Source organism: Protopterus annectens, chromosome 12.part0 (genome assembly GCF_019279795.1).
Source record: "Protopterus annectens isolate FY-2018-M chromosome 12.part0, PAN1.0, whole genome shotgun sequence".
NCBI lineage: Eukaryota > Metazoa > Chordata > Ceratodontiformes > Protopteridae > Protopterus > Protopterus annectens.
In genome coordinates, this window is record NC_056746.1 from 403363304 (window position 1) to 403385153 (window position 21850).

Consider the following 21850-nt stretch of genomic DNA (forward strand, 5'->3'; position numbering starts at 1 on the left):
CCGTTTGGAAGGCAGACTTAATTAAATCCCTCTCTACCAGCTTATGCTTCCTTTCAGCTAACACCCTGGAGCTGAAGCCATGACAAATGGAGCAAACCTCCTGTAAGTGTACCTCACCCAAACAGTACACACATGTGGAATGACCATCTGTCATTGACATTTTCTGACTACATTTGGGGCACCTTTTAAATACAGATTTTGCTTTCTCTGACATTGTAGCCCAAAAAAACAACTATGTCTAAAGAAAATATGAGCCTAACCAGCTAAAGGTATAACAAGGCAGCAACAAATCTTCTACTATATAAAAAAAAACTTAACAGGCTAAGAAACAAAAACAGCCAAGAAAAATGGCCAATAACCTAACCGGCTAATAAAGAAAAAATGCAGGAAACTGCAGCAAGCCTGACTAGGCTGGGATTGAGCTATAAAAGTTTTAGCAAAAGGCCAATGGCCAACTTGAATAACAGGGCCAAGCCCAAAACTATACTAACACTCAGAGAAAAAAAATATCCAACAGGATATAAGTCCGAAAATGGACAACCAGAGCAAAGAACTATACTACTAAGATCTAATATACAAACAACTGTAAAAACTATTAAGAAATATCCAATAGAAATTGTAAACTTATCTCTCCAACGGCCAAGAGCTTTAGAGAACACCCGATCAGTTGCAGTGGCAAACTAGATCTGGGGAATGTAGTGGTGCATTGTGGGATAGGGCTTTGGCCTCGAGCTGTTTGAGACCTCGAGCTTTGCTATTTGGCCGAATCAGAGCTGATGGTCGGCTCCGAATGCATCAGTAAGAATGAAGGCGAGATTGAAAAAGTTCACATTTAGTATTTTTATCTTGATCGGGACAGTACTTTTCTTGGATTGTTGTACAGTGTACGTCCCAATTTGTATTTTCGGCGGTGTGCTCTGATCACTGAATACTTTGCACGAATCCATAAGTTGGATCTGATCCCCACATCCAGGTCATTCTTTTCTGCTAATATTATTTAGAGTATTCCTTCATGAAGATCCACCCAATGTGACACCTTGGGACCCAGTACAATTTCAGATACAAACCTTATGTACTTACCATAATGATAGATGTGAACTAGTAGTTGCATCATCATCATCATCATCATAATCACCCCACCATCACCATCCCCCAGCATGTACCTGGCAAGCCTTGCTGGTTTTAATGCTCTAGCTTAGTTCTGAGCTGTTATTTGTTGTTAGTGGTGCTTTTGCATATGCGAGTTTACAAGATCTGGAGAAGAATCCTTCTTCTGGAAGCCTTATGCGTAAAGGGGAGAGTGTGTTATCCTGGCAATGTTATCATAATTGGGCTAAGTCCTCCTGGTCACAGCCTGAAGGCAATAATAATGGATCCACCACTGTATATCTACTGTTATGTAAGTAAGCCGCTTTTGTACATTTTAATTTTTATACCAATATGACCACAGCGAGTACTACCATACTGCTGCTATACTGTTCTTCAATCTGCATATCTTATTTCGACAACATAGTTCGTGTTTCCATAATACGATATAACTGTGATTGAATAAATTAAGCAGTTTGTTTTGTTTGCATTTAGTTATAATGATAGTGCTGTGATTTACAAACCTTTTAGATTGGCTTTGGAATCAGTGTCATTGTTTCCTTTTTGAAATGGCTTTTTCTGGTATGTGTCATCTATAAGCTGCTAATTTTTTTCATGTTACATGATGTCTCCTTCGATACAAAAGTTGGAAATTAAAAGTTTTGTTAAAGAGTCAAAGCTGAATTTCCTAGGTAGTTTCTGATTCTCTCCTACACTCCCGCTTAGGTATTAAAATTCCTAGGTAAATCTAACAGCTCTGCTCATTTATCTGTGACTAAGAGACATCACTTTAAAAACGTAGTATGGCAGCTAAAATTCACTGTTGTATTGCATGCTGTCCGTAATTATCTACAGTTAAAAGAATAAAAGCAACACTTCACTGGCCATGATGATAGTACTTTCCAGTCTGTTTATGAAGTATTGCACTATAATTTATCCTTATTCTTCATGCGACAATTTCTTCCTCAAGTTATTCTTTGAAACAAGTTTCACTTTAGCTGTTGTGTTTATTTAAAGCACATTGCTAAACTCAACTACAGGCATGCTCAGGATATAAAACTGTAAATGTAAATTCAACAACCTTGTTGCCTATCTTATGTCATGGAGGCCGAGAAAAATTCCTTTCTGAAACCATGTGGGATTTGAACGTGACAAAAAAAGTGAAGGGACCTTCTTAATCTATGCCAGAAAAAATCAGAAATGAAATTGAAAGGTACTGACATACACAAGTAATAACAGGGATAAAAAAATAACTCCAGGATAAAATCAATCCTATTGTAAAATTGGCATATGAAACTGTATTTTAAACATTACACTGTATGGATGAGCAGACGTATGCTAAGCCCCAGTTTCTGCACAGTTCTAACTCATTCTGTCCTTTCCTTTTATCTTCCCTCTCTAGTATTCATCTTCTTATCCCAACCCCCCCCCCAGATACATACATACATGATACTGGAACTTAATATCCCTTAAAAATTATTTCAGCTTATATTTTACCATCCCTAGATTGCAGGGACAAAAGGTGTCTGCATATTTGTTATGAGTAACTAACAATAAATGGCTATTGTGTGTTTTACTGCTATGTACTGCATTGCATAAGTAATAGGCAACTTCAGAACAAATGATAACTGTATATATTTGGTTCTGTGGCATTTATTCCATTATTAATAAGGCTGAATGGTAATTAATTCTACAAAACAATTACTTATTGTTATGTCTATATGGAATAAATTAAGTACTATCATCAATAGCAGTTAGGGTACTAGAATACTATTGTATTCTAGTATTGTGTGTAACAGTACCCTAACTGCTATTGAGTACTTTCTTATATCTAGCTTCATTTGCTTACAGTTTTACCACTGAGGTCACATACTTTGTACATAGACATAGTTGTATCCTGACTTCTGCATCTCACATATGCTGCACTTGTATCACAATGCATCAAATGGAGCTTTCCCCTGCATCTCCATTTCAATGGGCCACACCCATTACACATACCTAGTTAAAAAACAGATAAATAAATAAAAAATAAGATGTGACAAATAAATCACCATTACTGGTAAAATTTGTTGTAGGCTTATTGTGTGATTCACGACCTTTTCCACCACAGCACTATTTGATCAGCCTAGTATAATACATGTAAATACTGCAACACAACAAAACCCCATGAGTCCTCCAACACTATTACATCAGCAAGTTATGCCCATGGGTGCAGCTGCTGATTTAGAGCAATTGTTTCTATGTGGAGAGTTAAACTTCATATATACATAGTTTTGTACATTTGTTCTAAATTAACAGGGGATGGTGGTATTCCGAAAATATATTTAGTTTTTTGTTTGAGGGTTTTCAATAAAGCATAAAGCCTTGAGAAATGTGGCATAGGTTCAAATGGGGTTGAGAAAAAACAACTGTAGAAAATATTAGCCTGCCAAACATACGTGTCTTTGGGAAAGACAAAAGTTGAACTAACATATTCAAAAAATCAGTTGTGTATAATATGTGGGAAAATAGGTTTTTATCATAATGACTACTCTGTCCATAATATCTTGGAATGTAAATGGCTTTACAGGTGTAGAAACAAAAGAGAGCATTCTGTTATATTAAGAAACATAGAGTGCAAATAGCAATGGTGCAGGAGCCACAAAATGCACATGTGAATTTAACAAAGAAACTATTTCAAGATGGATATTCAGCAGAATATTACGGACAAAGGAAAGGGGAGAAATTATAATGTTTGTTGGAGGAGCTCTAATAGTGATAGAAAAGGAAAACAAGACAATAATAGTAGATTTTTGTAGTAAAGGGCTATTAGCAAGGGAGGAGGATTATGCTGGCATATATTTACATTCTACCAAAAACTGCTATTAAGGAGCTTAAGAAAATTTGAGAGAAATGATCACCCTTCAGCAGAGAATATTACTTACAGGTGGGGACTGGACCTTGATTTGCAATAGTGAAAATATATCAAGAGAACTTAGAAAGAAATATAACAAAATTGAGTAGCTTTCTTAAGAAATGCAGGGAAGACATGAATTCAGTAGTAAATAACTGGCCTAGACAGGATACAAAGTATATTTCACAGGAACATGTGCATTTAATTGAAAGGTTCAACACACATCCAATAACTATTTCAGACTATATACTGATAAAACTAAGATAAAAATGCAGGGTAGTAAAGTAAAAATTAGACACTGGTGTTTTCCCACCTACCTGTTAAAAAGAGAGGAGTTTAAGAAATGAGTAGTGGAAATTATTTGCATTATTAGGCAGAAAAAAAATTCTTCTAATGGAATAGCTAGTGAGTGGGATAAAATGAAAATGGAGTTTAAAAATAGGGAAAAAATAATAGAGAAAGGGAGATGATTAAGAAGTTATAGCAATTATTTAGAGGGGGTGACAAAGGTTAAAGTATTGTAGAATAAGGGGAATCTCACATAGCAAGAAGTGGAGCAAATGCATAGTGCTAAAGAGAAAAGAATGAACAAATTGGATAATATGCATTGGTTTAGAAAGATTGCTGATAAGCAACTATTTTTGTTAACAACTGTAGAGCATGAAAACTTTTAGCACATCAGCTTATGAAACAAAGTAGAGCAGGTTGACACCAAACCTAGGTTAGGGAACCTATGATAAGAAAAACAATCAGAGATCCTATAGAAACATCAGAAATATTTTGGAAATGCTATGAACAGTTGTATACAGCAAAAGAATGTAGAACTCAAGAAACACCACAAATGAAAATATTTATGGAAGACTTTATTATGCCAACATTAGTGGAAGATTAGGCTCAAAAACTAATAGTTAAGATAGGAGATGTGATAAAAAAAAGATGTATAATCAATCTGCAGGGAACTCTCCAGGAACAGATGGTATTCCAGTGGAAGTCTGGAAGTTATGACGGAAGAAACTGATAATGATTGGTAGATTTTGTTTAACAGTATTTTAAAAGGAGGGGAAAACCAACATCTTGGAAGAAAGCTATGGTGAAGGTATTACACAAACAGGGCAAAGAACCATCAGACCCAGCCTCATACAGACACATTTCAAAAACCATGATTATAAAATATTTATGTCTACGCTACTTAAAAGGATGGGAAAGCTTTTGCCAAAATTGCTAGGTATGGATTAGTGTGGTTTTGTGGAGGCTATGCAAACAATTGACAACATTAATAAAAACAATAATGATCCACACAGAAGTGGAATGTGAGTAAAAGTACAATTGTGTAAGTAAGCTTACCGTAACAGTAGATGGTCACATGATCACTGCTTCAGTAGCCTTAGTTGTATGTCTTATAGCGTGTATAGGATATGACCCCTCCCACACACCCAAACAGTCAGACAGTTTCAGTTCAGCTGAAAGAAAAGAAAAGTGTGAGTTCCACACCCTTTAGAATGTTCATGCTAACAGAGAATGGAAGGCTGAAACCTGAAAGGGCAATGCTAGGAAAACAAAAAGTAATTTCCCACACTCTGGCATATACAACACACCAAATAACAAGGGGGGCTGTGGAAGGAGGGAGCAGCTACTGCAACAATGTCATTCAAACATCTACTGTTATAGTAAGTTTACTTACACTACTGAATTACACTCATCATATTGATCACTGCTGCAGAAGCCTTAGCTATAGGATAGATTACCCTGGCTTACAACATTTGGGATGTGGAAGAAGAAGAGTCCAGGAGCCCCTGGAGACTGGTCCTAGCAAAGATCTAGAGAAGGAATCAACGTATAATGCTTTGTAAAAATATGTGCAGAGAACCAGCCTGCAGTTTCTACAATACTTCTAGAATCCAACCCTTTCCAAAAAGCCATATATGAAGCAAAGACTCTGGAAGAGTAGGCCTTGACTCCAATTGGAATAGTTTTGTTGTAGTAAGTATAACAACAGGTAATAGCCTTACACAACCACTTGGAAATAGCCTGTTTTGACATAGAGACAGACTGCAGAGAGGACAATTCTGCGCATATCAAAACAATCATGTTCTTGGTTTGTGATTTGTTGTGGAGTTGACTGGTAAGAGAAGTTTTATTTATTTTTACTGTTAAAAGGAGGTGCGACGTAAAGAAATTACAACTTCTGTCTGGCTGGTAGAACTTGTATGGCCAGAACAACTTTATTATATTTTATTATTTAGTTGGATACTGCTGGTATAATTTTTGTCATAGAAGTTGATTTAAGTTCCTTTGAATTCTTTGCTACTGACTTTGTGTAATTTTTTCCTTTGCAATATTTTATTCCATTAAAGCTGAATATGGATTCCTTAAATGATATGCAATTAACGATTTGATAATGCATAACTATCTTGTACAGTGTAATAAATGCTATGCATATTTAAAGGTAACAGCTGATAACACTGGTGATCTTTGTTCCTCGTGTCAAAAGTTGGATGATTTGCTTACCATTGTTAGAAGCAAATCTCGACTTGATGATGATTGCACATGTGCAATCGGCATGGCTTGGAGAACTGTTGTATCATATATTAATGACTGGACTAATGAACTAAATAATGTTAGGGACAGAACAGATTTAAGAAATGATGCATCTATTTTCTGCAAAGAACATTCAACTACTATGAAACATGATGAGGCCCCTGAGAACTACAGAATTGTGGAAGCAAGTACTCAGCAATCTGAGGATTCGGTTTGTTTATCAGGAAACAAAAAAAGAACGAAAGGAAGAAGTTCTCAACAAATAACAAGGAAGAAAAAGAAAATGACTAATGATTGTAAAGGAAAGAGAATACATAGTAAAAAGGATTCTGCTTTGTTATGTAACACACTGGTGACAGGGAATGAAGATATCTGTCTATCCAAAAATCCTCAGTCTACAGAAAAAGGCATCATCTTTCCAATGGAAAAGGTAGAAAAAAGAGGCAAGGGGCGGATGAAAAGGAAGAAATCAAAACTGAACGTGGAAGGATTGAAGAACATTACTGTAAGAAAAAAGAAGAGAAAGACAGATGTTGACTACATGGCTCAAGCTGAGGATTTACAATGCCAGCTGGATGAGAATTTAATACGCAATGAAAACAGTGGAATTAATAAGACTAATAGTGTTGAAGATCTATCCTTCATAATAATTGATAGAGCAGAAATGACTGTATTAGAAGCTGAAGATTCTTCAGAGATGGTCAGCAAAGATATTCTTGTAAATGGAGATTCAGTTATTAGAGGAACCGATACTTATATTTGCAGAGAAGATAATGTACTTCGAATAGTGTTATGCTTGCCAGGAACAAGCCTTGGAATGCCGTAATGTAAGGAAGTATTGATCTGTTTTTATTCATGTTGGTGCAAATGATGTCACCAACAAGGATTCTCTGACTGTTAGTCGGGAACTGACAGCCCTCCTAGATAGTATAACTTGTACTAGTGTTAGGACATATTTTTCACAAATCACCTAGAGAAAGGATAGTCAGGTTAATGTGAATGAAAAGATTTTTTTGTATAAACACCTACATGGAAAAAAATGTCCTGTTTTAAAAAATGGAAATGTGTAGAGCATCCAAGCCTTCTTTTGGTCACACGTGTTCAGACAGGATGATGTGCATTTGTCTAGATCAGGGAAGAAAATTTTTGCAGCAGATATTTTGCAATATTTGACAGTTCACAGATAGCAACATTTGATGCATCTTTGATGGTTGTTAATGCTAGGAGCATTAATAATAAAGTTTTTTATTAGAAAATGTGCTATGTTCCCACAAGATTGATGTTGTTATAGTTTGTGAAACATGGTTAACATGGTTAAAGAACAATGACTGGAAACCAGTACTGTCAGGGTATAAATGTTTTTACTGTAACAGACATTCTAACAAAAAAAATCATATGGAGGTGTTATGATACGGATTAAAGATAGCTATGAGACTTGTGATTATTAGATGTTAACACCAATACTATAGACTGTGTAACTGTGACAATAAAGACAACCCTGGAACATATAACAATTTTTGGAGTGTACAGACCACCAAAGTCAAGTGCAGATGACTTAGAGGAATTCATAAATTTCTTATATGAAACACAGGAGGGAAGAATAATATTAGCTGGGGACTTAAATTTACCAGAAACAGACTACAATAATATTGATTCAACAATGTTAGTAAAGAAATTATTCACAGAGTATATTCAGGAACAACAAATGCTTCAGACTGTAAAAAAACTACCAGGGGATGGAATATACTAGATATTGTTTGTGTTCCCAAAGAAATTACTGTAACTTCAAGTCAAGTTTTACCACCATTGATGTGCATTGATCATGGGGTTATAAAGGTTAATTTGTTGCTAGATAATTCTGCCAAACTGAAATCTAAGCCAATGCACAGAAGGTTAATTACAGATTATAGGGAAGCAAAACAGTTACTATATAAAACTAACTGGAGTGAGGTCTTCAGTGGAAAAACTGCAGATGGAATGTGAAAAGTTTTGAAAGAGAAATTGTTTTGAGTTCAAAAAAGTCAAAAAAATGTTTAACATCAGGATCTAGGCACGCAACATGGGGGGGGGTTATATTTCCATAAGAACAAGATACCTGATTAAGGTGAGAGACAAAAAATATAAGAAATGGAAGATAGGTCGAACTACAAACTTTGAAAACTGAAATAAATGAGCTGGACAAACAGATTAAGCACAGTGTTAGACAAGCTCAAGAAAAATTTGAAGAAAATTCATATAAAGATATTGATCATAATAGGAAACCGTTTTATAGATACATAAGATGTGGAAGGAGTAAAGATACACAAATTGATAAACTGTGCAGATTCTAAAATTTACTCTCAGACACAACAGATTATAGATATATTTACAAAATCTTACGCAAAACAGTTTGGCTCCACAAAATGGATGGTACATTGTCCTACTGACATCCAGGTAACCCCAGATACTGGAATCAAATTAGATTATATTAAAAAAGAACTGTGTAAACTGGATCCAAACAAAGCATAGGGAGGAGACGGAATAAGTAACAATGACCTGAGAACACTTAAGCAAAAACTTACACTGCCATTACATTTATTATTCACTAGGTCATATAAATATGGGGAGATTCCTCAAGATTGGAGACATGCACTTATTAAACCTGTCTTCAAGGGGAGTAGGACAAACCCAGAATCATATAGACCCTTAAGTCTACTTTCATGTTGTGGAAAAATAATGGAGAAGGTAATACTGGATAAGTTATTGTCAGAACTGGATAGGGTTGGGACTTGAAACCATATATCAGCATGCATATGTTGAAAATAGATCTATTACCACCTGTAACATGATGTTCTATTCTATAGCAATATAATAACAGCTATGAATGAAAAATTGTGCTGTGATGTGATTTATATAGATTTAACTTCAGCATTTGACAGGGTCATGCACAAAACACTGATCAATAAATTAGTACAACTAAGTATTTATGTACTGCTGATAAGATGGATAGCTGCATGGCTTACAAATAGGACATGGCAAGTATCACACACCAACTGGACAGGTGAAATTCTTTGTTACAGTCAAGGTGTCCCACAGGGCTCTGTACTAGGCCCTTACTTGTTTAGATTGTATCTTTCAGACCTTATTTTTTCATCTGAGGTGTTCTACAGTCTATATGCTGATGACCTGAAATTGTGCAAACTGATTACAAGTGTTACAGATAAGGCATGTCTGCAAAATAATTTGACTAAATTGACCATTTGGGCACAGGAGAATAATATGTTGATAAATACATCAAAAACTAAGCATATGATATTTGGGAGACATAAACTGAAAGGTGAATATTTAATACAGCACACAGTGATTGAAAGAAACTGTAGACTCATTTAAGGACCTGGGTATATAGGTAGATTCAGCTATGAGCTTTTCTAATCATATCAACCAATTGGCTAATGATAGTTATAGAACTACAGATTGTATAAAAAGATTTATAAAGTCTAGGAAATTAAACATAATGAAGTCATTGTTTGTTAGTTACATTAGACCAAAACTTGAGTATGGAATAACAATATGGAAACCCTATAGGAAAACAAGCATGAATAAACTGGAAAGAGTACAGCGGAAATATACTAAGGGCATCCATGGGTGAGAAAATCTAAATTATTATGAAAGACTAAAATATCTGAACTTGTACAGTGTCTCTTACAGATATTTAAGAGGAGATCTTATTCAGGTATATAGCGCATTAAGGGACAACTACCTCTGGGAATGTTTGGGGTTATGAAAAGTACTAGAGAATCATCAGATAACTTATGTGGAAGATTCAATAGGAATGAGAAGTGTACTAATTGGTTCTCTGACAGAGTAGCTGATGCTTGGAACAGACGTATCAAATTACATTAAAGCAAGTACTAGTTTAGATATTTTTAAGAACAGCCTGGACATTTATTATGGGAACAAGTGTTTTAGCATATTGGCAAGCTAGAAGGGCTTTAATGCCCGTGCTTGAAACATTTGTATGTATGTATGTATAGGCTGTCCCTTCTTCTTACCTTCACAAGAAACAAACAATTGATCTGAAGATCTGAAAGATTTAGTTCTGTCAAGACAGTACCTGAGATGTCTGTTGACATCCAAGGTATGGAATATCCTTTCTCCCTCATTTCTAGATTCAGGAAAGAAAACAGTGAGATGGATAGTTTGGTTTAAAGTAAACTTTGATACCACTTCAGGCATAAAAGAAAGATTAGTTCTCAAAGAAATTCTGTCTCTGTGGAAAATGGCATTGGGTTGACTCACCATAAGATCTTGCAACTCAGATATCCATCTTGCTGAGGTTAAAGCAATCAGTAAAATTATTTTACTTGTTAAGAACCTCAAGTCAGATGTTAGCTAGTTAAAATGGAGCAATCATTAGCTTCCCTAACACAAAATTAAGATGCCAAGGACAGGTCACTGTTTTTCTTGGAGGCCTCTTACACAAAACCTCTTTCAAAAATGTTCTGACATGAGAATACATTGAAAGAGGATGCTGAAATGGCCAATAAATGAACCATGACAGAGTCGTAAGAAAATCCATAGGATACTAGCTTACAGAAATATTATAAAACCAGGGAATAATTAGCCCTGAGTGGGTGCTGGTAACATTGTTGGTGCCACTAGAAAACCTTTTCAATTTAGTAATATATGATTTTCTAGTAGCAGGCTTTCTTTCCTCCATTAGTACCTGCTGCACATCCTCAGTAAACAGATGCCTAAAGGGAATTAAGACCCTATCATCTTGTGAATCAAATGAAGTTGATTATGGTCAGTGTGTTTCAAGCATCCCTGTTCTTGTGTGAGTAAATCTGGTCTGTGAGGAAGCATGTGGTAATTGCTCCTGGCCATTTTCAAAACAAGGGAAAAACATGGCTGTCTGGATGAGAAGGAAGTCACCATAATGATCTTGGAGGATTCCTTCTGAATCTTCAGAAGTATCCTGGATATCCGTGGAAAGAGTGGAAAAGCATACAGAAACATTCCTGTCCAAGGAAAAGAAACGGCATCTGTCTTCCAGGACTTCTTGCATAGAGTCCTGGAGTAGAATTTTGCCAGCTAATTGTTCAGATAGGAGACAAACAGGCCTACTTGAGGGGCTCTCTACAGATGGATCAAATCTTGAAAAAAAAACTGATTTAGTTTCCATTCATGAGGTCTGCCTTTGTGTCACTGCTAAACTTGTCTACTGCAAAATTTTGCTCTGATGGAATGTAGGATGCTTGTAGAGTGAGACTGTGTTGTGACGCTAAATCCCAAGCTAACATGGCTAGTCTGCAAAGGGGTACAACCTGGTTCCCCCTTGTTTGCTGATGTACCACGATTGTGGTATTGTCTGTAACAAACAGAAGAGGTCCTGGGGACCAAAGATTATTCAGAGTTGAATGCCTTGACCATGGCAAGCATCTCTTTTATATTTATGTGCTGGTATCTGTCCTTGGTGCTCCCCAAGGAAAGTCCAAGGCATCTGTGGTGACTGACTGCTTTAGAATAGGGAGAGAGAAGGGGAACCCAGATTTAAGGCTATTTCCTGTTTCCATCAAATCATTTCTCTTCTGACAAACCCCAACACTGGGATTTGAAAAGACAAAGGATGTTAGTGCAGGGACCAAAAAGACATCAAATAACATTATATTTTTCTCATATCTTGCAAGGGGTATTATGAGAATCATAGACACCATGAGACCCAAAATCATGTGGTATTCCTTCACAGTGACCAAAGTCTGAGTGGAAAATATAAAGATATTTTTTCCATGGAAGAAAAGCTCTTTGAACTGAGGTGTCTAGCTGACACCCCAGAAACACAATCCTGCATGAAGCAGACTAAAAGACTTATTTATTTATTATTTTTTATTTTATTTTATTTTACATTTGTTAACCGGGAGAGTCCGACTGGATACATGTCCATTTTCAGCGGAGGCCCGGGGAGAAAAGCTCCAAGTACATAACAGACATATGAACATTGTTAATGCAAAAAAAAGGAAGATAGTTGAGTTCTAAATACAATATAAAGATACATCACATCTTGGGTAAAAAAAAAAAAACAACAGCAGCATATAAAAAAAAAACATAGGTCAGTTACAAAGGCGCCTTGTTAAAAAGCGGTTAAGGATAGTGAGGTAAGAGAAGGGTAAATGATAGTGTTTAATCAGGTTTGGAACAGGGACATTGCCAGAGAGTATTGAGATGGGGTTTAACCTTTTTTTTGAATTGTAGGAGTGAGGGTTCTGAGGTGAGCATGGTCGGTAGGGAGTTCCACATTTTACCTACAAAGTTTGAGAATAGAGAATCCCCAGCAGAATTATTGGCTTTGGTAGTTTGAGCTAAGATCTTATTGGAGGAGCGTAAAGATTGCAGGTTAATATAGGGGTGAATGATGTTTTTCAGAGCTGGTGTTTTCTCTGGGTGATACAGTATCTGGTGAATGTTCTCTTGGAATCCCAGCTTGCGTAAGAGATCTCTCAGACAACTGAAAGATTCCTAACACTTTAAAAAAGACTCTGCAAAATGTGGATAACCTGTAACCTGCAATGAACTATAAATGGAGATACACACTGTGAACATTCTTGGTGTAGTGGATCATCCAAAGGATAAAGCAGAGCACTGATAATGTGATTCAGATACACAAAACCTTAAGAAATGCCTGAAGTCTGGAAGAATACGAATGTGATGATAAGCATCTTTTTAATCTAATGTTACCTAGAAACTTGAATGAGGAAGAAAAGGGAACAGGTTGTGAAGTGACATTGTTTTAAATTTGAGCACTATCACAAATAGTTACAGAAAAGAAAGATCCAGAACTGATCACCAAGCATTTTCTTTCTGAAAACATTCATTAATAAAAAAGATTCCCTGCCAGGGAAGGAGAAACTGGTTCTATCACACCCTGGGACAGCATGTGATAAAGGACTGGTGGAAATAAAATACTGTTTTTGTTTGATAGATGAACGATTAACCTCTGGAAAGGAGGAATTTCCTCCTATTGTCATCTGTAACCTTGGAGAATTATATTTAGAACACAATTGTCTCAAACTATCTGTTGCTAAAGAGAAAAGCAGAGATTCAGACTTTCTGGAAGAGAAATGGTGATGCCAGGGTAGGAAGGGGGACAAGGTCCCTTAATTAGTCATTCTGACCTGTTGGACTGTCTTTGGTTTTGTCAGATTCCAGAATTCTTTTTGGAACCCCCTTGCCACTTCTTATTAAACATCTGTTTGCCTGCATTTTATTGAGACTGTTTATTTTGTTTTTTTTTCCCCAAACTGGGTGTGGGGACAGAGAATCCCATAGAAAATTTGGAAAAGTTTGCAAAAAAATGGATGGTGCATTGGTACAGCAGTTTGCGTTGTCACCTCACAGCAAGAGGTTTTCCGGTTCGATTCTTGGCTGGAGTGCCTTCTGTGCAGAGTCTGCATGTCCTCCCTACATTCGTGACAGTTTCCTCCCATGTTACAAAGACATGCGTCTGGAGTGTTTCTCCCCGGGCTTCTGCTGAAAATTGGCTTGTTTCAAGTCGGACTTTTCTGGTAAACAAATGTTAAATAAATAAATAAAATAAATAAAAGGAGGGCTAAAAAATCTTAGAGATTTCCTGTATCAGCTTACCCCTTTCATCATTCTTTTTTATCACCTCTGCAGCAGAAGGGCCAAAAACTAGGTCTATCCAAAGAGGAATTTAAAATCTAATTTTAACATCATCTAGGAGGGTTTGAGAACACAATAGTACCAGTGGCCATAGCCCTTGAAGAAGTATCAACTGAGCCATACACACACTGCAAACAATGAGTAGTGACTTCTGCACTAGAAGAAACTAAATTATTAAAAGCAGCTTTTTCCTCACAAGAAGAAACTGCACACAAAACATTCCTTATTCTTTCACAATTAGTCAGAAAAAACTTTTTAACATATTTGCCTGACCATTCAAAATTCTGAAAATCAGTTGCAAAAGTATGCACCCCCCAATATTTATCAATAATTTTTACCATCCTTATCAGAAAGAGTTGGACTGGAATTAACTCAATGCTTAGCAGCAGTAGGGTTAACTGAAGCTATAGCTGCTGGGTTAGGTTTCGGAAGAGGGTACACAACCTCAAAAAAACTGAGGAATTTTACACATCCTATCTGCTGTTTTAGGGGAAGCTGGTTAACTATCAGGGAACATTACAGGTATTAGCACATCCTCCAAAGCTGAAACTGGAGGAATGGGTGAAGGCTCTGGAAATTCCTTCTGTGATAGCTCATAATATTTTCTAAGGGACTGAGAAACCTCAGCTTTCTCACATTGAAAACACTGGCACATTCAATAAATAGTCTCAGAGAAAGTGAAACTCTCACAGGGAGAATCAGAAACTGAGCTCTCCTATTAGTATGGATCAGAAATCTGAGGAGAAACCCTTGTATCCGTCCCTTCATGTGAGAATAATAATGATATTTAGAACCCATTTGGATCATATAAAAGAAACTGTCATGAAACTCTATTGTACTTTTAAACAAGAGCGCTCTTTTTTCCTTTTGGTTTAAAAGTTATATAAAGTAATGAAAAAACATTTTTTCTGTGGAGAAAGTATGTTTCTTTTACTTTTGGGGGTTGGAAAAGTGTTTTAAAGTACTTTTTGCTGTGTTTTTATGTGAAAAAGTGGCTTTTAAAGATATTTAAGTTATCACCCTTTGCTGCTTGTTTTCCCTGGGAAAGAGGCACCATTTTCAGCTTGACTATGGAACAAACTGATGGTCCTACTATCGGTTCTTCTTCCAAAAAAGTCACAAAAGTAAAAAATTAAGCTAACAGCCTTTGCCATCACAGCAGGCTAGCAATTTGCCTCAGCTGCAGGTAGGTGACTCAAATTTGGTCATTGCTTTACTTATTACTTGTACTTCAGACCACTCATCTTTTACCTTGGATCCCTGTAGTATAGCACCTGCAGCCATCACAGACAAGGGGTTAGCCACATCCTCTGTGGCTTTTGGGGTCCAATCAGTGGGCATGGGAGAGACACTCTTGACAATCATGGGAGAGGGAACAGGGAAGACTGTTGGCCCCACTTTTATTGTCAAAAATAAGTAGAAAACTAAACATGTATCTACTCCTTCTCAAATTTTCTTATACAAGAGTAGTTTACTTGGTCTGGCTAAGGGATTAAGCCAGGCTATTAATCATTCTTATAAAGTAGTTTCTGGTAAAAGATAGAGGGATTCTTCTTTTCCTGAAGAAATTGAAGAAATTCAAGATCCTGAATCTGGAAAATAATATGAAAGGACATATATAGGAGAATAACAGCCACCATACATACTATTATTTCATAAATATTTAGTTTTACATTTGTTAACTGGGGTGGTCCGATTGGGCCCAGAGAGCCCTTTATCAATGGAGACCTGAGGAGAAAAGCTCCAGGCAAGTAACTAAAAAATAAGAAAAACCTAACAATTCAAGTTTTAAGATACTTAACAGTACAAAAACAGAGAGAAATATAGAATATGGATATATACAAGCTACCATACATACATACATACTATTATTTCATAAATATTTAGTTTTACATTTGTTAACCGGGTTGGTCCGATTGGGCCGAGAGAGCCCTTTATCAATGGAGACCCGAGGAGAAAAGCTCCAGGCAAGTAACTAAAAAATAAGAAAAACCTAACAATTCAAGTTTTAAGATACTTAGTACAAAAACAGAGAGAAATATAGAATATGAATATATACAAGGCAAAAGTACAGTATTTTGAGAATGCAGTAGCAATATGTTTGAGCAATTTGGCTAGCATTAAGTTATTTACAAGGAATATAGCAATGTTTAAAATAAAAAAAAAATCAGAGTAACATCATGACATAGCCAACAAAGATGCATTTAATAGCATAGGTACTAACTGCAAAGAGAGTAATATATGTAGACAGTTTAGGTAGATACCAGTCAGATATGTTAATTAAGAGAAGACGAAAACTTTGTTAGTTGCAGAAGTTGCAGAAAATATTCTTAGAACTAAGCCAACACATAAATGGAGAAAGTACATTTTGCTAATAGGGATGACTGCAAGTAGGTGGTACAGAAAATAGGCAAGAGAGGACTGGAATTTACTGGAGAAAGCTGGCAAAGGAATCAGAGTATTGGGAGCAAATAACTAACCTGGGAAAGATAAGTGAGTGGGATGAGGCCAAGTAATTTGGACTGCATGTTAGAGATTGCCTTTCTTATCAGGGAATGATATTCGAGTAAAAGCAAAGAGAAAGAGATAGGGGAGTCATAAGTGAAAGACTTGCTCTTTTAGAGTTTTTAGTCAAATCTAGAACAGAAGCTACTGTTAAAATGGGGATAGTTAGTATGGCATATACAATATTGCATGATAACTATAAGACTTAATCAGAGGAGATTAGAAAAGATTGGGAAGAGGGACTGGAAAAGTACTTTACAATAGAACAATGGGATGACATATGTATGGCTCCCATGTATGCAAACAAAGTCAAGAAGGTTTAGGACTTTTACTTGGAAGTGTTTGCATAGATATTTTTACACCCCAAACAGACTTCAAATAATTTTTCATCAGGTAAATACAAAATGTTGGAGGTGTGCTGGAGAAGAAAGAGCTAACCGGGACCATGTTTTTTGGGAATGCAGTGATTTGGCAGATTGAGAAAATGCCCTACTGAATACTCTGTCAAAAATATTGGGGAGCAAATGGCTGTAACTAAGGAAATTATTCTTTTGAGCTCAGACACAGGATCTGAATTGCCCAGACACATTGAGGCCTTATTCAGTTTAATTCTGCTGGCTGCCAAAAAAGTAATTACTAGAAAATGGAAATCAAAATCTAAATCACTATATTTGGAGTATTAAATATTGCAAAACAGATACAATAACTGGAAGAAGGATATTTAGAAAAGGGAAGGAGCAAAGTATATTGGAATAAATTAAATTTGTGGTAAAAATACATGGAGAATAATGTTCAAGAGGAAGTGTAGGGTTTAAGGGAAGGAAGGAACTGAGTGATTTATGCAATGTTGGACAGAAAAGCAGTTGTTATAAAGAAAAAATATGAAATGTATAATGTATGTAAATGGGAAAAAATGTTAATATGTTTTTTTCTCTTAATGTATGTATGCATGCATCTTAAGTGATATTTTATTAAATGTGTTTAGAAAACAGCACTCTCCCACATATGGGAGCACCACAGATCCTGGATTGCTTTGTTTACGTACAATTAAAATGACCCCCTATTCTTTCAAAAGTATACATGAATTGCTCCCTACCATGAAGGCAGAATGAGAAATAAACCTGATGTGCCAGCATTTTCATTATCCCCAGAATATGTAGCACTGCAATGTTCTGCTGAATTCCTTAAGGTGATTACAGCTTACGTTGTACAGAACATTCAAACTAAGTGACTAAAACCACAGGTGCACCTTCTGGATCTGACCTACTCCTACTTCCGGATCATGGGAGACAGTAAGGGGTTATATTTGTGTATGCAAGATATATTTTATGTGCAGCTTGCAGACAGCTTACACAAACTATCTTTCTTTCACACTTTTACAGCTACATACCCATAGTGCAAGATCCACCCCTTGTCAAAGGGAGGTAATAGTAGCATATAGATTCACAGGTGTTTTCTAGACTATTGATCTGTAAGGATCTTAAGAAGCCTAGCTTCCATGGTAGTTTTAGCCATTATATTTTGCATATGAATATCCCAGAGGTGCACAGAACAAGGATCTGTTGGGATATTTACTCTTTTTCCCAATCCATGAGGGACATAGGTGCTAAACCAGGAATTAATTTGAGACAGTCTCTGTGATACATAAATATCCCTTCAACACATTCTATTTATGTTGCAAAAGAGGATGAAATCTTTTGAGCAGGTGGTCGTGTCACCACTGGACTTGTGTATGTTAATAAGTCTGAGAGAATAGTGTCGGTTGAGGTTCTGTATGTGAGGCAGAGGTCACTTCTTAGTAGCCTGTATGATTCTGAGAAGAGGGACAAGGCTTTGGGATGGTCTACATAGATACTCTGAATTAGTTTCTTGATTTTTTTAGTGAGAAAGCTTTGTGGTCACTCCATTTGTGATAAGTATTTAGACAGGTACATATCAAATTGGGTATTATATTCAATGACTGGCCTGATGAGAGCAGGGTTCATTGGAATGATTAAATCCATGGACATGGATGCTTTACCTTTATATATAAGCTGTACAATGAAAAAGGATTTCTTTACAACACATTACATGGTGATCAAAAGACAGTTTTCTGTTAACATAGGTTTCCAGATCCTCGAATATGGGAAAGACTTTCAGAGGTAAGTTGTAAATGTGACAGTTACAACAGAGGTCATGTTTGCTAAAGAATGCAATTATATATTTCTTAGCATTTACTTTTAGTCCATGGTTTGCTACCGGGTATCTGTTTGGGAAGGGCCCGCTTGGAGGATTTTAGTATCATCTGAAGGGTTTATGATGGCAGCAAGTTTACAGTCATCTGCAAACTTGGACAGACATAAACCCTTAGCATTTAGTTTGATGTCTGAGAAGTAAATGCCAAAGAGATGTGGCTTGAGGACTGAACCCTGGGGTACACTGCAAGTGACTTGTCTTTTCCAGGGTTTTATTTGTGATCCAGTTTGCTATACAGCAATTTATATAATGATTTTCTTTTCGCTGACAGAATTTTTCTGCAATGTCTGAATATAGGACAGTGTCAAATGCCTTTTCAAGATCTAGATATACAGTGTGTACCAATCTGCCCTCATTCATTGTTTGAAGAACCATTTCAAAGAAGGTGACAAGGTTAAGCAGGCAGGGATTTGTAGGTTACCCATGTCCTTATTTATCAGTTCCATAGTGATACTATCCTTAGACCTATAGATGAGGCTGGTCGGCTTACAGTTCTATAATTGTGTGGATCTGTTGACGTCCCACCTTTGTGCAAGGGGGTGACTGTTGGTGTCCTCCATTCAGCTGGCATGAAGCTTGTTTGGTGGGTGATACTGAATAACCTCTGTAGGGGGATTCAAACTGACCAGAAGGTAGCCATACAGAAGTAGTATTCTTGGCCTTGGATAACAACTTGATGACTTTCTCTTGGGAGATTGGGGGGGGGGTGCAATTATATAACTTGAGACTACAGGAAGGGAGGCAGGGAGATGTTTGAACTAAATTTGTCCTCTGGTAGATTAGCTTTGTCCTCTAGGTCTGAGTATATGATATCCTTTACTAACAGCTCTGCGCAGTGCTAGGTATTGTTTCTGACACTTAACATAAAGAAGGCTTTCTGGTTATACTTTGACTGGGTGGCTATTTTGACTTCATATCTCGCCTTGCTTGATTCTATCAGGGTCTGGAAGTCCTTGTTTCATTTAGCATTATTTGCATCTTTATAGATAAATCAATTTTTGCATGCATTGAGTTTTTTCTTTTATTCTATTCTATTCTATTCTATTATATTATATCAGGCTTCCACCACAGGGGTTTATTTTTAAAGTTGGTATTGTATTTACTTCTGAGGGAGAGAGAGACATTTTTACTGCTATTTATATGTGCAGAGAACTTGGCAGTGAAGAATTTCACATAAACAGTGAGGTCATCAAGATGGAAGGGGCTTTTGAATTTAGCTAGGTCATCTAACAGTTATAACAGCAATCCACGGTAGTGCAGCGGTAGCGTTATTGCCTCACAGCAAGAGGTTCTCCCGTTCAATTCTCAGCTAGTGTGCGGGCAATGCCTTCTGTGTGGAGTCTGCATGTCCTCCCCGCAGTCGAGTGGCTTTCCGAAAGACATGCGTGAATGGGCATGCCTTCGTTGAAGGATGGGCATCGAGCTGGCAACTCGGCATCATGAAAATCTACTGCCAATCATTAGCAGACTCGAGTTCCACCTAACCGGGAGAAGCCGAAAGACAACAACAACATCTAACAGTTATAGCAGATTAGTCTTGACATAATCAGTGAATACCAAGGTATTGTAAAATGCTTCCAGCTTCAGTCTTAAGGTAAATGTGACTGATTTGGGGTCCAGTTTGACCAGGGAGGAAGTTACAGTTGGTGAGGAGCAAACTGACCTATACTGTAAAGGATCAAGTCTAGGATTTTATTGCCTGTATTTGCAGTGCGAACTAACTGGTCTTGAGAGTTTGTACTGTTGAAATCCAGAAATATCTGGGCATACATGAAGATTTATAAGTCTCCCATTCAATGGTGGGGTTGTTGAAGTCTCCTCGGAAAATAGTGCTTAGGGTACTGGTTAGGCAGGAGGTATGGGCTGAGGGGGGCATAGAGGAGGGTGCCCTGTTAAGATAAGGGGTTTATTACACATCTCCCATCCCTTATTGCTGTGTTCCGAGATGGAATGTGGATATTTGTGAGCAGCATACACACCTTGTTGTAACTGAGGGTTATCAAAAAATGGGTGGTTTTCTATCTACAAAGTGAAATTTCCAGCTACATATCATACATACACAGTGTGTGATCTTTTGCTCCTTGTCTGCTGCACTTCTGCTATGGTCCCATACGGCTGCCTGGCCGTCAGTAAGTTTTCACATCTATGAACATCAGTCCCTCAGAGCCATGTAAGAGTAGCACACACTGAGTCCCATTTAAAGGACTGCATACAATATTTTTCAGTACTTTATACATCCACAAAATGTAAATGGGAGCAGAAAACACACCAACTTCAAAAATAAACTTGTGGCCAAGGGCTAATGGCAATACTCAACACTAATATTATTCTGCATTTTATTACTTGTGCTTCCATTACACCTCTTGGGATTCACTCTCCAACCTAATTCCAGCACTCACGGATAAATACTGAGTTAACCACAGCTAAGTATTGACTATTCCTTTAGTAACAGAAATCATGACACTGCAAACATTTAGCAAGAAACAAGTCAATAAAACGCTCTATCTGTTTCTCTTATTAGTCCTCTTTACTAGATTTAACAAAATAAGTATTCTGTTTCTGAAAAGGAACACATTTTCTACAGTTCACACTCTTGGCACTCACTTGTTTTTGAGAATGTTTTGAGTCTCCTTACACTGCTTTCGAATGAGATCCTCAAATTCTACAGGAAGCAGGGGCAGGGTATCTGAAGCCAAATCTGTTAAATGGATGAATCGTAAGTCACCAAACCTGAACAAATAGAAAGGCCAAACAATAAATCCTACAGCAAAATGAATGATTCAAGGATAATGCAAGAAAGTAAAAATGACTCATTATAGCATAGTTGTCCTGACACCCAAATACAGATATTATAAAATAATCAATTCTCCAAAACTTCATTTATAATATCATAAAACTGGTATTTTTTCTTTGAAAATGAAATAAGTTTGTTTT

General features: G+C 36.8%; 1 protein-coding gene across 1 annotated transcript in view; it reads right to left on the bottom strand.

Moving 5' to 3' along the window:
- The window catches only part of DNAH3 (dynein axonemal heavy chain 3), a 2217123-nt gene that overhangs the window by 1481120 nt on the left and 714153 nt on the right, over nt 1–21850 (bottom strand). The window contains exon 8 of the mRNA XM_044089509.1: nt 21521–21646. Coding sequence (XP_043945444.1) covers nt 21521–21646 — 126 coding nt within the window. The remainder of the gene's footprint in view (nt 1–21520; nt 21647–21850) is intronic.